This window comes from Sprattus sprattus (assembly GCF_963457725.1).
Source record: "Sprattus sprattus genome assembly, chromosome: 2".
NCBI lineage: Eukaryota > Metazoa > Chordata > Actinopteri > Clupeiformes > Clupeidae > Sprattus > Sprattus sprattus.
In genome coordinates this window covers 49,469,701-49,486,394 of record NC_137921.1, presented here as the reverse complement: position 1 = coordinate 49,486,394, position 16,694 = coordinate 49,469,701, and the positions used below count along the sequence as shown (strand labels likewise).

Below are 16,694 nucleotides of genomic sequence, written 5' to 3'. Positions count from 1 at the left end.
GCTTCACGTAGACATAGTACAGTGCCCTTCATCTGAATAAACCTTTCACTTTGCAGTTCCTCACCGCGCACACCAAGCACAATAGATCAATTCACCAACTTACACACTGAAAAGAAATAAGTAAAATGCTCTCAATTAGGCATGACAGTGGAGCCAGAGCATTTCCTTGAGCAAGCGGAAGATAAATAATAAAGGCGTGTGTATTAAAAGGAGGACTTAACAGGTGACTGACCTGCTTGGTTGGTGGTTATGTTGACGGCTGAGGACTGTGGTGCGTAAGGGCTCTTGGTGGTGACGCCGTTGGCCGCCTGGATCTCGAAGCTGTACTGCGTGTGCGCCTGCAGGTTGCGGACGGTGACGCGGCGCTGCGTCAGGCCAAGGTAGTGCGGGGTGATGTCCACGTTGTTGTCGCAGCGGGAGCAGCTGCCACGCTCCGGGTGGCACTTTTTACAGATGACGTTATAGAACACGTCGTCACGGCCACCCGAGTCCCGGGGCTCGCTCCACTCCAGAATCAGCGAGGTCTCGTTCACACTCGAGATGACGCTCCGCGGGGACGATGGAACCGCTGCGGAGGAACACACACAGACGATGAGTGAGCGAGTGAGTGAGTGAGTGAGTGAGTGAGTGAGTGAGTGAGTGAGTGAGTGGGTGAGTGATGATTTCCATAGGGAGGATCTGAGTTCAGATCGCTGTTGTTCCACTCATGACACATAATTGCAAAATTCACAAACATCAACCAGAGTTTCTATGAGACAGGAAGGCTGTTTACACACACTGGCCTCCATAGTCTGCCACATATTCCCCTACAACAACAGCTGGTGTATGAGTGGCTCAGCCATCTGATAGCTGCTCTCCTCTGGAAGGCTTGGCCACATATTGGCTAATAACATCTCTCCTATGCCAACCCAAACACACTCATCTGCTTTCCTGGCCTTGGGATAAAACAGTACAAAGGATTTACAATCTGAATAGGGAAGTTATAAGTGCATACGTGTGTGTGTGTGTGTGTGTGTGTGTGTGTGTGTGCTAGTGAAAGTGCCCGTGCGCGCGCGTGTGTATGTCCGCATGTGTGTAACTCTGTGTGTGAACACTGCGGTGCAGAGGAGGGCTGAGAGACCATTGACAGCTGTGCTGCAGTTCTTATCCAATTACAGTCCTTATCTGTGGCCACACTGTGGGAGAATCAAACAAAACTACAGAAAACAAAACAAAGCCCAAGCCAAGACCCAGCGCCCCCTCCCTCCCCCTACTCCCTCGTCCTCCGGCAGAGAACAAGGATTAGCTCCAATGCCACCTCAGTGTCACCCAACGTCCCGCACGAACATTCTTCAACCCGTACGCCAGAGCCACAGTCCACTATCTCCACGCTGGAGAAAGACACATGTTGGGAAATGGCACTGATAACATTTTCATACCTGACCCCATTTTCTCTCTCTCAGACACACACAAACACACACTATCTCTCTCTCTCTCTCACACACACACACATACACTATATCTCTGTCTCTCTCTCTCTCTTACACCCACACACTCTCACTCTCCCTCTCTTTCCCCCCTTTTCTGTTTCTTTTTTGCATGTGCTTGGCGATGGTAGCAAGGGCACCCAGGGCAGAATAATGAAGCCCAAGATCCAGGCCAGGGTTCAGCCTTCCCCCTCTGTTCTGGCCTGTCCACTGCCACCTCCACTGGGTTCCTGGACTGGTCTGTACACCCAGTGAGAAGAAACTCCTGGCAAAGCTGAGCTCTCTCTCTCTGTCTTTCCCTCCCTCTCTCTCTCACTCTCATGTGCCTCTTTTTGAGCATGGGGAGGCCAGATACCACATGTACCGAAGGATAAATAATAAACAAAGCCAGTTCAACGGCAGCTGTTGGCTAAAATGAATAACTTGACCTATATTCTGCTTTCTGTTTGCTCCACAGCAAACAATCAACATAACAAACAATATAGGATAGGTCAGTCATATCGATGTGTGTTTATATGTTTGTTTATATGTTTGGACATAGGATAGGTCAGTCATATTAATGCTTCATTGTTTGTCTAGACGTTTGCGGCCCCTCTGTGTGTGAGCTGTGCGGTGGGTTCTTACTTGTGCAGGCGGTTTCTGGAAAGTCGCTGTCACCACGGTAATAGCCGTTGCGGCAGGAGCACACGCTGGCGGCCGTGGAGCTGGTCAGGCTGTTTGGGGGGCATGGCGAGCAGAAGCCCTCCCCCTGCTTGGACTTGAACGTACCTGGGCTGCAGGCTGAGGAGAGAGAGAGAGAGAGAGAGAGAGAGTCAGTTCAACAGTCAGTGAAAAACAACATTAAACCGATGCAGAGATGGCCTGGTTTGGAGGCGTCCTGGTTTGTGTAAAAGTCCTGCCCTGTGCAGTATGCTATGTGGCTTCAGGATTGGAGTCAGAGATCAGAGGATGGACCTTGTGTCTGCGTTCACATGTGTTTGTTTTCCCTCTCTGTTTTCCTCCAGCAAACATCCCCCACCGAGGGGAGATAATTTATTTTACTTTTCTTGTTTCTTTTTATAAAATGCATCCAGCTGAGTGAAGGCCAACGACAAATGTTTACAGTCACTGTCTGTTATGGACAAACACTTCCCAGGAAGGACACACACACGTCAACACTACACACGCCTGCACACTGGCACTGACAAATACACACACATAAATGTATTCAAACACACACACACACACACACACACACACACACGTCTATTCAACTTGAATTAATAGTACAAATTCAAAGCCCATTGCAACTCCATTTGTATCTTGTGTGCAGCTAGTTCTGTGCTATAACCTTGTCTTTTTGTAGCTTCAATTGCAGCAGCAGAGGAGTCCGCATAAGAGTAAGGTTTTCTAGATAAACGATGATAGTGCTGTTAGCCAAAGGTCGTGGACATTAGTTCGCTCCCAACACCATTTTGAGAGGCTGTTTACAAGTTTCGAAACCCGTGTGATCGGCACTGTGATCTCTGTAGTTTTTACAGGCGCATATCTCTCACTAAACTGTCCTGTTAAATGATCAAGGACACCGCTGCTGGCGGCATTAGCGTTGGGAGAAAATGGGTGAGCCAAAGTTTACAAGGGCGACTGATTAAAAAGGTCCTGTTATCGCTATACACAGACAGGTAAATAGCACACAGGCATTAACGATCTAAAAAAAAAAATGGTTCGACACACTGGAACAAGAACTCTATGTAACGTCTCGTTGAAATGTGTACACTAAAGAAAATGCATGAATGAAACGGCCCAACGGCCGTGTTTAGCTGCTTAGGTCAACCCTTTTTGTACTGAACTCCTCTCTGAATGTTCAATATTGGCACAGGCCTCCATTTCGACCCTGAGTGATGTGCATTAACGCACCTTTTGTTTGCGCTGTAGCCGGCTATCTGAGGTATTAATAGCAAGGAGCACTTTGTTCGGTAAACAACGGATGCACTGGAGAGGACGCTCATAGACTGTGCAGCATAGGTTCAAGTTTACTAGGCTATCTTCATGGACTGGCTACTAGGTGAGGAAGAAAGCTTATTTTATGGCAGAGATAACTGGCTGTTTGATTGCCTCGATCCTATTAAGAGCTGTGAGAGACGACTTCATACAAGTTTTTTTTTTCTTTGTTCTTTTTTTAAGGCTGTAAAGTGCTGATTTATCGCTTCCTGGAAGGTAAGAAGTCAGCCTTTCCCTTTCATCCTCCTTTCTCTTCTAACACTGCTCCTGACAGAGCACAAATGTGAGGAAGGGGTAGATAGCGACAGAATGAGGGAAAGAGAGAGAGAGAGAGAGAGAGAGAGAGTGAGAGAGGGAGCAGGGCGGATGAGAAGAAGGCAGAGAAAATGCAAATCCTGCCGGCTTTTTCTGGCAGATTTGCCCGCTCTCTCCCTCTCTATTTCTTATGCCGTGCGGGGGGCTTAAAGAACTGATTAGAATATGTGCTGAAATTGGAAGTGAGGGTGAGAGCGGAGGGGTAAGAAATGCGGGGTGTGAAATACTAAAAAAAAAGGTCTCATTGATTAATATTCATGTGAATGTCCTTTCTGAGCTCTGGCTGAGCATTAATGAGACCAATGGCCTTCAGATTGATAGAGGGAGGAAGAGAGAGAAAGATAAAGAGAGAGAGGGAGGGAGAGCATACGAGAGAGGGAGAGGAAGAGGAGAGCGAGAGAAAGAGCGGGAGGGAAAGATTAATTCCAACCCCCACTATTCCAAATACAGTTTCCGGCCGGCTTGATTAGAAAGTTTTTTTTTGTATTGGTGTTCATTCATGTTCATGCCAGGGCTTTAACCTTGAGTTACCAAGAGCAAACAAGAGGACTGCTAACCAAACAGAGCGTGGGAGGGCGACCGGTGCAGGCCTGCTGCTGTCTGCAGGTCAGCATGTGTGCAGCTCTCCCCTTTTAAGCAGCAGTCCTTCTCTCTCTAAGATCTGGGGGGAGGTCCACAGCCCTCACACTCTTCCTCTGCCCGGGCTGGTCTGTCTGTTTTCATTAGCTATTCCGTTTGGCTTTTGAGGGGAGCCTGTCAGATGCCGTACAGCCCAAACGCCCTGCACACACACTCCTCCATTTCGTGCGCTTCATTAATGTTTCACTGTGGCCTACGGCATCGTCTCCGCTGATCGATTCCTCTGACAGTCTCTGCATTTCTCTCTCTCTCTCCCTCTCTGTGACTCTCTCTCTCCCTCTTTCCCTCTCTGTGACTCTTTCTTTCTCTCCGTCTGCCCTTCGCTCTCGTCTGTCCGGCCGCTCGGCCCAGTTAGTCTGTTCTGTCACAGAGAAAGGGGCTCCAGCTGAGAGGCCTGCTGTTCTAACTCACCTCTGTATCCTCTACTCTCTCTCTCTTCCTCTCTCCCTCTCTCTCTCTCTCCCTCAGACTGCTCACCGACAGGTCACGCACTCCTTTACTTATTTATTCGCTGCCTCGCGCTGTGTAAATTGGGGTCAAATGAAGTTCTGTGGAAAGGTGCACGCTCGTGTGTATGTGTGTGTGGGTGTCTGTGTGCATAGTGAAAGTGGCTAACTTATCTAAGCTTAATTAACAGGATTAGCGATGTTAGCGTCGGGGCTTGGCACACCGTGATGGAGGTGACTCTCACCTTGGCACTGGGTATCTTTCATGGCGGGTTCGAAGCCGGAGGCACAGGTGCAGGAGCCGACCGGAACCATCCACTCGCCGTCCCCGTTGCAGTAGAGCTTGAGAGGGACGGACACTTCCACGGCGTTGGGCACACAGTTGCCCGGGGCGATGACCAGCGAGGTAGCCTCAGCACCCGTGGCCGTCTCAGGGAAAACGGCGAAGTTGGCAATGGTGGTGGAGCACTTTTTGTAGAATACTCGGACAGAGATGAGAGACATGCAAGCACCCAGGTCCTGGAAGGCCAGGTAGAAGCCGGCCTTGGACAGTGGACCGAAGCTGCGGACCTTTGTGTTGACCTTGCCTAAGTCCAGCTTTGAGAAGCTCTCGTCCGGCGCGATGGTGTCAACCTTCACGTAAGGGTTCTCCATCCAGAAGGGACTGGTGGCGGTGGCCGAGTCAGAGTCAGCCTCGTAGTAGAAGAGGTTGAAGGTCTCTTTGCAGGAGCCGGGAATGTTTGGGATGCTGTTGCAGTCTCGCACGGTGAACTTCATCTCCACGTAGGTGCGCAACACGTCTTTGCGCGGGATGAAGTCGCTCCGTAGCCAGTTGTTCTGGTTCAGTTCACGCACGTTGCACACCTGGTACGTCCGGATCGGGTTCATGGCGTCGTCATAGCCACTCACCTCCTCCCACTGCAAGCAGAGAAAAAGATGAACATGGTCAGACACAGTCACACACACACACACACACAGTCACACACACACACACACACACACTCACAGTCACACACACACACACACAGTCACACACACACGCGATTCGTCTGCTGTGGGCTAATGCTAGCACAGGCTCAAACCTGTTCTAGAATCAGCAACAGACGGTGACGATTGTTATCAAAATTTGAGGACATGAAGATAGGTTTGCTTCAGGCTTCTGTCTCATAACATAATATTATGAGAAAGAGACAGAGAGAGAGGGAAAAAGGGAAGGGAGGGACAGGGTGAGAGAGAGATGCAAAGAGGGCAATAGAACGCTTTGTGGTGAGGGGAAGGAGAAATCAAATTTGTTTTAAAGCTGTTTGGTTTGCTACATTTCAATTACAGCATCAGTGAGAGTCATTAAGATACACGCTGATTCCCCCTCTCGTTACACGTCCTTTCATCTCCCGGCAACGCGCCGTTGAGTCAGCGTGAGCGGCGGCGAATTCATCACAATTACCGCCGTGTGTCAGCGCCGAGCGCCCACGTCCCGCCAAACAGGAGTGGATGTTTACCTCGCAGTGGGTTCACAGTGCGCACCGCACCTCTTCACAGCCCATTATCATTCAATTACACAGCAATGATTACACTGCAGTGATTACACTGTCCTCTGCTGCCTTCACACAGCCCAGAGTAAAGAGTGAGAGGCGACATCTAGTCCGCTCAAACCATTTATTCATTTCTGATTGGACTAGAGGCCTTCCATGGGTGAGGACATTCTGGAACACCCTCACTCTGACTCTTCCCCGCTAGTAATCACGCTGCGTTTTATATATTTCAACCGGTGCAAATTGTAGGATGTCTGCATTTGATTCATTCAAAAGGAGAGAGCAGAAATTGTTAAATTTGACCGTGATCGAAAGTGGAAAGGGGATAAATGAGGATATCCTTTACTAACCCCACTCTCACTCCTGTCATATTGCTTGAGTGGGTTTTTCTCAACTCTATCTGTTGCAATTAATACAACACTTTATTGGAAAAGTGGATAAGGCATTGATTTCTAGTAGAATTTGTGATGGAAATTCTCCCAGTTCAAGTGCTTCCTGCCCAGTCCCACAGGAAGAGGAATATGGAATGTCGATGGGAGCGGCTTAGTTTGATCGGCACAGTCCTGTCAGGACACTTGTTCTAATTGCTGCCTTTACTGAGTCCAGTTCGCTTATTGTAATTACATCAGCCGAGCTGAAGCAAAACAACAACACTGCCAGACGCACAGAGCAACATAAACATCACAGCATTTGAGAGAGGGTGAAAGAGGGAGGGACAGAGAGAAATGGAAGGAGAGAGAGGAGAAGAAAGAGGAATAACAGAAGAAGATGGACGGATGAAGAGGAGAGGAAAGGGGATAGGAGGAATGGATTATGAAGGGGAGAGAAAGAGACAGGAGCGGCGAGAAGAGAAGAGAAGAGGGGAGAATAAGCGAGTAACAGGAACTTGTTCAGATGTAGCCTAGTCCTTTCAGGGGGGTCTGTGGACCCTTAATTAACATAGAGGTATGGACGTGCGGGAGACAGGTCATTCATCGCGCGGGCCCCCGGGGGCCACTGCAGACGGTCTCTAACAGTAGCTGTGGCTGCGGAGGCGGCATTAATACCGGGCTCTGTCTGAGAGAGCGGGCCAGGTATCGATCATCGCCAGCCAGGTCTATGAGAAGGGGGGAATGCATGAAGTGTCAATGGGTATTTAGTTGAGTGTAATAAATAGCCCAGCAGGAGAGAGCGCTAGAGAGAGAGAGGTGGGTGGGTGGGCGGGGGGGGCATCTGACAGGAGGTCAGCTACTCGAGGGACTGCCGGAGCTCCAATATGCGGCCTCAGATGCTTCGCTTTGTCAAACACAGGCATTAAATAGGGCTGGGTAAGGAAAGGGGGCCAAGTCCCTGCTCATCGATTTCACTCTGACAGTCTGAATACTTAGATGTGCTTCTTTTCTCTCTCTTACTCCCTCTCTCTCCCTCGCTCTCTTTCTCTCTCTCTGTACCCTCCCCCTCCCTACGAACCAACCCTTTAAACTTGTGTTTGTGTCCTCTGCAGTCAAAGGCGCTGATTTTACTTTCCGATGCACAGAGAACGTCAGCATTAGGAGACGCAGGATGGCGGAGGAGAGCGAAAACGTCAGCATTAAGAGGCGCAGGATAGCGGAGGTCAGAGAGAACATCATCATCAGGAGGCGCAGGATAGCAGAGGTGAGGGAGACGTGTTCTAAAGGAGGCACAGGATAGCAGAGGTGAGAGAGATGTGCTCTAAAGGAGGCACAGGATGGCGGAGGTGAGACAAAACGTGTTCTAGATGAACCCACTATAACATCTGAGTGCTCAGAGAGATTCTTCAGCTGAAGGTGTCTGTTCCCTGTATGATTGAGTGTGTGATATTTAAGGTTAACTAAAATATTGGTAAAAATTGACCCAGTCCTGTTGTAGATCAGTACAGTGTCAACATCAGAACCTCATCACTGCATATGGACCGTCCATAACTCGTCAGTGAGCCTCTGTTACAGATGTGGAGTGAGGAGAAGTGATGGGCCGGAAGTCTGGGATCTATTTTGTGTTTTTTATTCTTCTCTCACTGCTTTTCATTTTTTTTTTCAGATTCTCCCTCCCTCTCTCTGTGTCTTTAGGGGCAACACCATGCTTGCTGCCCTCTCTCTGTGTCTTTAGGGGCAACACCATGCTTGCTTCCCTCTCACATGTCTGCATAAACAACATCAAAAACACAATATGGTTCAGGGTGGGACTTGCCATCACTTCAACCAAATGGATATTTCTGCCCTGCGGCAACCAGGCACCCAGAAAGCTGCAGGCCGATCTGGTATGGATTTTGCCCGGATTCGGCCCAGACCCGTGCCTGACCTGAGCCAAACCCAGACAGAGCCCATGCCGGACTTGAGCCAGACCTGAGCCAGACCCTGCAGCGCTGTGGTGGTGGTGAGAGAGGGGATTACTGAGGGGATTTCTCTGTTGTCTGGGCACATTCCTTCCCTGCTCCGCACAAAAAGAGGCGCAATTAAAGCCGAACAAAAGCACTATATACGGCCATGCGGACACCATGTTTCTCTCCGATAAAATATGGGCCAGCCGTATGCCTCTCGAAAAGAAGCATCTGCTTATGTGGGGTAAGAACACGGACCATCAATTTTCCTCTTTCTCTCCCTCAGGAGTGAAGCTGTGTGTTTGGCATCTCAGACTCGAGGGGGACTTAAGAGGAGAGAGGAGGCGGGGAGGGAGGTGACTGGATTCCTGTGGGTTGTTGTGGCCGGGGTCAATGGCGTGTCTGTGTTTTCTGCCTAAGTGCTAAGTTGGTCGGAAGTAAAGGCCGACAGGAGGAGTGGCTGGGAACAGCTGTGGAGGTATGGCGTTTGGGGCGGCGAGGGCAGGGAGAGGTTCCATCCACACCCCGAAACGCACAAAACAAGCGCCGAGAGGGCCCGGGTGGGAGGAGAGGGGCCTCTTTGAAGTTCGAGGATTGACGTCGAGGAGCTTTTGTTGGAGAGACTTGGGAAAGGGGATGCGGGGGTGAGATGTCAGTGGCTGTATGGGATGCAGGGAGATTTGTGGTGTGCAGCGTCTGGTGGTGGGGTCTTTTCTGCGGGTGCTTTATGAGGTTGTATTTCAGCACGTTTATTTCCCTTTGCCTCCGGAGATTAGAGAAAAGACGCTTTTGGAACAACGGGAGAGGGGGAAATTCAATATGTGTGCGCTGCTCGTGTAAGCAAACGCAGCGCATCTCAGAAAGGATGTGGAAATTAAAAAGCCGCAGACATACACACACACACACCGACACGTACTCACATTCACATGTACCCACATAGAACTGACTAGAACAGATCTGTTCCAGGCTTGTGCCTGATCCTTCCTAGAATAATCCTCCGTGGTAGAGCTGAAAGATGCTTACCCCAGTCTCCGGGTGTGAGGTCCAGGCCAGCTCCGTGGTGGCCCACTTGGTGTCCATCAGAGTCTCTGTACGCAAGCAAACAAAAGCAAAAACAACAACAATTAGACTAATCTGCATTATTATCAGCTATTTGATACAATAACACCACACGGAAACAAAAAGGCTCAGGGACACACTGGGAGACAAACCAAACTATTAGGATAATTTAGATATGTCCCCACTAAAGTGAGAAGAAAAAAAAACTATTGAACACAAGCTGTTGTGGGTCCATCTCGTGAATATTTACGATGGTGTGGAAAGGAAAAGGACCCGACTATGTGGGGGATCCACACAGCATTGTTGTGGATTTATTGCGTGCTTGGCCTAATGAGACTTAATTTGGCGTGCTATTTTATGGGTGGAAACCAATCTTGAGTGCTTTTGAGAGGGCAAACCGCCTCTTGTCCCACACTCCTAGAGACCCAAGCGCCCACTCACACCCCAAAGCTGGTGGCCGTAAAACCCAAGAAGATATATAACACAACAGAAGGCCTATAGGGATGGGAGAGGGGCAATAAAAGTCTTCCTAACAAAACGCGACCCAGGGCCACTTCACTGTTCAATCTGTTACAGTTAACCTTTCTCTCTCTTTGAAGGGTTTTAAAGCAGAGCTTTCACTATCTAGCACAATTGTCATGGTGAATAAAAAATAATAATAAGAAAAAGACACGTAGCGCTGAAAACACGTAGCATGATTTCCGTGACGACTTGACACACAAGCCTATTTTTAGTAGCGGCAGTCATTAGCAGGCTGGTACGCTCTCCCTGAGTCTGATTAAGACAATCGCACAGGCAGCACGAGCGCGGAGCGGAGCAGAACGGAACGGAACGGCTGGCTCACAGAGGCCACGCACGCAAATACTGTCAGCACATTCAAAAATGGCAGTCCCACTCGATTCCCCTCACATCCCGTTTTTCCACTGTAGTTCTATTTTAGTGCGTTCTTTTTCTCCTTGCGTTCTTCCATCTCTCTCCCTTTCTCTATTTCTCTCTCTCTCCCTCTGTTCGTTCTATGTTGCTGTGCTGACAGGATGTGTGACATGAAAAAGGTGTAGACAGTAAATATTCCCCCTCTCCTGGGACTGTGTGCAGGCATGCTAATGCTGACAAAGGTATGTGGCCTTAAAGGGAGACGTTCCCTACGTTCCCAGTATCTGCGTGTTTTCTGTCCTGGCGGAATTTCCCACTGATTTCCAGAAGCTCCGACATCAACCAGCGGCGTCCCTGTCTGTGTTGTCACGCCGCTGTATCTTTGGTACATCACCTTTTTTTCTTCCTTTGCACCACTTCAAGTGAGTGACAGCGAATCCCAAAGGGGGATGTAGGGTAAAAAATCAATGCTTTCAGACTTTTGCCACACACAGGGGCCTTTTCCCATAGCTACTAAGCATGCCTCACCACTCCTGAAATGATGTGATGTCAGATACCACACTGGTTATTTAACAAGATCAAATGATCTTCATCACAAATTAATTCCTTCAGGTACTGAAAGTAAGGAACTGTTTAGTCATAAAACAGATACAAAATGGTACCACTACTACTACTGATATTATAAATAATTATTCAAAAAATCTGTTAGAAAACGCAATGGTACCACTCTTACTACTGATATTAAAAAATGATTATTCTAAAAATCTGGATGTTGGAATGCAATAACGCACAACTCAACTCATCGCATAACTACACCAAACAACTGCTGGTACAGTTCACAAACTCCTGTACGCAGCTCATACACACACTCACACACATTTACACTCACACTCTCTCTCTCTCTTTTTCCAGCGTTCACAGAAGGCCTGAGTCAGGAGAACGGCATGGAAGGTTCAGGATAGTGTGTGTGCGCGTGAGTTCTGTGCTTTTCGGCTTTGTTTGCCCTCTATGCTAGCGATGAAAAACAGCAAAGCCCTGCATTGTGAGCCTGGTCAAGCCTTTTAGATGATAGGGCAGTCCTGACTCAGTATGACAAAACACAGCACTGGGTGACCTGTCCCATCCTGCATACACACACACACACACACACACACACACACACACACACACACACACACACACACACACACACACACACACACACACACACACGCACACACATATAGCCAAATTGTCTATGTGTGTTAATGTGGGGGGTAGTTCACATACGTTCTCAGAGGCAGGATTCATACTGTGTGGGGTTGTATTGCCTCTGCAATCAGTCACACAGGTAGTCAATTATTGACCTCTGAAACAGTGAAACAGTGGCCGTTTTGAACTCATGCACAATCCCTGCTTTGTCCAAAGCTGGAGTGTGGCTGACAACCTGTCTCTGCTCTGTTTTCATTCTGTGTTTTTCTATTTTTCTGTCTGATTTTTTTCTCTCTTTTATTTTTCTCCTTTTCTTTCTCTCTCTCTCTCTCTCTCGCTCTCTGTCTTGTGTCTGTCCTCTCATTACAAATTGCGCTGGCTTTTCAGAGGGTTACTCTGAGGAACCTGACAGACAGGTCTACAGACTTCTCTCCAAAGGCAGCCTTCCTCTCTGCATTCCAGGGCTATGTCAGACTTTTTCAGTTTCCCCTGGAGGCGCAAGAGGCCGGTGATGGAGCAGATAGCAGACAGAGGCTCCCTCACCACTGAGAGTTAAACAGGCTAAAGCATATTTTACACAGACATGGGTGGGAACGTAGTTGCTTTCGTTATGCTGTGAGCTCAAATACATGCAAATAAGTGACGGAGGGGTGTATAGTCTTTTTATAGTGTCCCTCTCTCTTTCTCTCTCTCTGTCTGTCTATCTATCTCATTCTCTCACCTGATGACCTGTGTCATCACTCTTGTGTGAAGCGATGGATATTCGGGTTGGCAGTCAATATTTGCCACCTGCGAATGAGTATATGTGCACAGGACTGGGCGGGGCAGCTCAGTTCACTGTCAATGTTTAACCCTCATGCTGTGTTCTGGAATTATCATTTGTCATTATCATTCTAAAACTCTTAGGTCTTTAATTTAAAAAAAAACTTTTCTTTCATCTTAAACTTACGAGGATGCAAGTCATCCTTCACCCTACCTTTGTGAATGGATGAAAGAATTTTCATCTTTTTTTTCCAAATCATTTAACAAAGTTACATTTGTTGTGAGCACCCTTATACATGTGTATAGTCTCTGGTAAAAAAAATATATAAGACTGTAATACTTAGTTTTATGAGTGAAAATAAATGGTTGGCAACTTTAGACTGGTGTTAATATGAATAGGTGTGCATTTTCTTGATAAATCACTCCTATCATTTTTACTGAATACTTATTTAACTGAAGACACACATGTTATTATGTTGTAAAATGGTATAAAATTATTTAAAGTACACTTAAAAACTAGAAATGTTATATAATTGTTAAGACATTGGTTATAAAGACAATTACTTGGTTTATAGTGTTTAGTTCAAAATGAAATGTTTACAAAAAGCCTTATTGACATTTATGTCAGGCTGGTTAATTCTGACCGGAAGAGCATCAAGTGTAGCCATGTTGTGAACACGACATGAGGGCAGGAGGTGCTGGGTGATTGGTGGAGGTGCGACGGAGAGCACCGAGTTCACAGAGGTGTGTGGGACAAGAGACTGCACTGAGAATGACACATATATGAGTCATGTGCCAGGAGTCAGGAAACCACAGCTGGCTGCCAACCTACATCAAAAGGCACGCAGACGCACGCAAATACAACAAAGCCACACACACACACACACAATCTCTCTCTCACACACACAGACACACACACACAGACACACACACACACACACACGTATGCAACCACTATCCAACAAGGCCAGCCCCTAGCATCCTAATCCTGTAATGATAGGGCACAGCTAATAACAGGGAGAGCCTGGAACTCACTCGTCCTCTGTGTGTCCGAAAAGACTCTCTCTCACACACACATGCACACACAGATATGCACTTAGTGCCCAGGGTTGCAAGCCTCTTAAAATATGCCTTTGTTCAAACAACCAGTCTTCTAAAAGAGGAGTGGGGGTAGTTTTTTTTTTTTAAACCACCATTATTGACACAGAGGAATGTGCATGTTAGTGTTTGTGTGAGTGTGTGTGTGTGTGTGTGTGTACACTGCTTCAGACTCCCTAGCTATCCACAGCAGACAGGTGAGGGATCATGCTGGATTGCACTTTGACACTTTGCTTTTTTACTTTTAGAGTTTTATTTAGGGGCAGGCACTGGAGGCTAGTCCTCCACGGCAACACACACACACACACACACACACACACACAGAGGGTTGTGAGGAAAGGATACACCTAGCGGAGCGCTACAGTAAATTTGGAACAAAGAGCTCTGGCTCTGACAGACGAGGGCCATTTCAGGACGCCATTTTGTTTTGGGAAGGCGCCCTAGCTGTGCGCTCGCTTGGTTGTGAGTCTGAGATATGCTAACAACAACATAAACAACTTTAAATAGTGCAGTATTTCATAAAAGATTATGCTCTCCCTCTCTCTCTCTTTCTGTCTTCTTGCCAAATAAACCTGCTGCGGTGAATTGTCTTTGTTAGTTACAGAGCCACAGTATCTCATCAGTTCAGTGCAGCGTTTTATGAAACATAAAACTAGTTGTGTTTATGAGGCTGTGGTTGTTTCGTCTTTAAGAGTGAGGATGCATCTGCTGAACTGAGAGACACACTTGAGGCCTCTGAGACTTCCTCAGTTCTTCTGTTAATTGATTTTTCCCCTCCTCCTTCGGTCTCTCTATCTTTGTTGTGACACTATAAAGAGGGACAAACACATCATGGCAGCTCAGTGTGACAGAGTTTGAGTGAGTGTGTGTGAGAGTTTGAGTGAGTGTGTGTGAGAGTGGAGGGGGTTGGGTGGTGAACCTCTCTCTCTTCCTGACTCCACCAACACTACAGCTGTGTTTGGCCACAAACCCCCTATGAGATGTGTCAGTGGTGGGTGGTACAGGCAAACACTGCATTAGGCGCATTAAACTATTAGTCTGATTGGTTTGCATTGGCTTCTATTGCCAGTGTGATTAGCCCAGTGCAGAGGCAGGCAGGCAGAACAAGGCCGGTGCAGGCGAAAGCACAGCGGGGGGTTTGGGGGGGGGCTCCATTTAAATTTAAATTGGAAGAGCAGCCCTCTTCTTTTGTGCTGCCGTGGAGTGAGGTGATTAGGAGAATGGATGTTTTTGAAGGACTAGCCCTCCTCTGCCTCCCAGCAATCACACAGGCACACACACACACACAGACAAACTAACACACATTAACACTATAACAAATGCCAGTAGATACATAGACACACACACATACACTCTCTCACACATGCAGAAGGCAGTGCATTGATTTGTGGAGGGTTGGTGATAAAGGTAGAATTGCCCCTCAAGACTCCCCTGAAAGGCCCCCCCGGCGAGCCTGCACTCGCTGTCAGTCAGCTCACAATGCCTGTCACTGGGGCAACTCACTGCTAATAATGTGAGACACTCTCTCTTACCCTCTTCGTATCTCTCTCTCTCTCCCTCTCTCTTGCTCTCTCTCTCTCTTTCTCTGTATATGAGGCCCACAGACAGACATATGTAAAAATGAGTGTGTGTTAGAGAATAAAGTTTGTAGGTTTGTTCATCTGAGAACCAGAGAGGTTTGGTTGACTGCTCCAGTTCCTGCCTGCTCTGAGAAGAGAGCCTCTCACCCCCCCCCCCCCCCACCTCCTTCCTTTAATTACAGAGCACTGTGGATCTGACAAACAGGTAGCCCCCAGGACACCTGTCTGTAGACCAGGTGTGCCAGATGTGTGTGAGTGTGTGTGTGTGTGTGTGTGTGGGAGAGAGAATAAGTTACAGTATAATGTGTGTGTGCATGTCTGTACTTCCCTCTGTCCATAACCATTGAGCTGGATCAAAAGGAAAGGGGGGCTGTTTGGGTCATCTGCCCCCTCACCCCACCCCAGGCTCTCATTCTCTAGCCCCTCTCTCTCTCTCTCACGTCTCTTCCTCTCCCCCCTCCTCCTTCGCTCTCTTTTGTCAATGGGTTTGTGCAAATGTGTCACACGTGACATCACTCTAGTTGTGTGTCTCCTGCGGGACAGGTGGTGAGATATGTTCAGTACTTCCTGTGTGACAGGATGTGAAAGAAACCTTTACCATGGTCGAAACACTTGCCTCTCTCTCTATCCCTCTTAAATCAGGAGATTTGAATGGGCCACGGAATGAGTGTTTCTTAAGTAGTGAGTATGAATGCACAACTGCTCAGGTTTCTCTGTCGTAACATCCATCATTCCAAAGCTGAAAATGGGTTAGGACGTTCCGTATGCAATAATTTAACTAGGCTCCACAATGGACAGTTCCAGTTTCCAGAGACAACTTCTATTCTCGCCCCAACCTTTCCCGTCATTGCATTGCTTCAAATGTTTTTGTTTTGTTTTGTTTTTTTAATATTTGCGCTGAACATCAAAGCTGGTGTTGTGGATCTGGTTATTTTAATGACAGTGTTTAGGGGGTGGGCCTGGAGGAGCAGACCTGGCTTTATGAGCATGAGTCTCACCGGATAACGTGACGGCTCTCTGTCTGACTAAACACCGAAACCATCTCCTGTCCTCCTGTGCTGCCATCAGCCCTCCCTAAGCATTAGTTCATGACTGCAGGCATGCCATTTAAAACAGAGACTCATTACACCTCAAGGTAACACACACACACACACACATACACAGGGCTAGAGGATGAAAATTAGAGCATTTTCAGCAAGGAGACAAACACTTGCCTTTGACTTATATTTAAAAGAACACCATGCCAAAAGACTGCAATCAATAACCCAGCTGAAAGCGTTGGTTCTTTGAGGGATGTCAAAAATCGCCTATATGGTGCTGAAAGGTTAGGCAGGGAACCATTACAGTATATCATAATAGGAGATATTTTGATTAGATTACATGGCCATATTTTAATCACATTATGTGGATATGTTTTCAGAAAGCATATGTCATGG

The 16,694-nt window shown here is 47.6% G+C and overlaps 1 protein-coding gene across 1 annotated transcript in view; it reads right to left on the bottom strand.

Annotated features, from left to right (window-relative positions):
- LOC308361305 (ephrin type-B receptor 3-like) overlaps positions 1-16,694 on the bottom strand; it is a 50,761-nt gene that overhangs the window by 15,462 nt on the left and 18,605 nt on the right. The window contains exons 2-5 of the mRNA XM_080833600.1: positions 9,719-9,783; positions 5,092-5,764; positions 2,091-2,246; positions 233-568 (exon numbers count right to left, since the gene is read on the bottom strand). Of these exons, the coding sequence (XP_080689726.1) occupies positions 233-568; positions 2,091-2,246; positions 5,092-5,764; positions 9,719-9,783 (1,230 nt within the window). The remainder of the gene's footprint in view (positions 1-232; positions 569-2,090; positions 2,247-5,091; positions 5,765-9,718; positions 9,784-16,694) is intronic.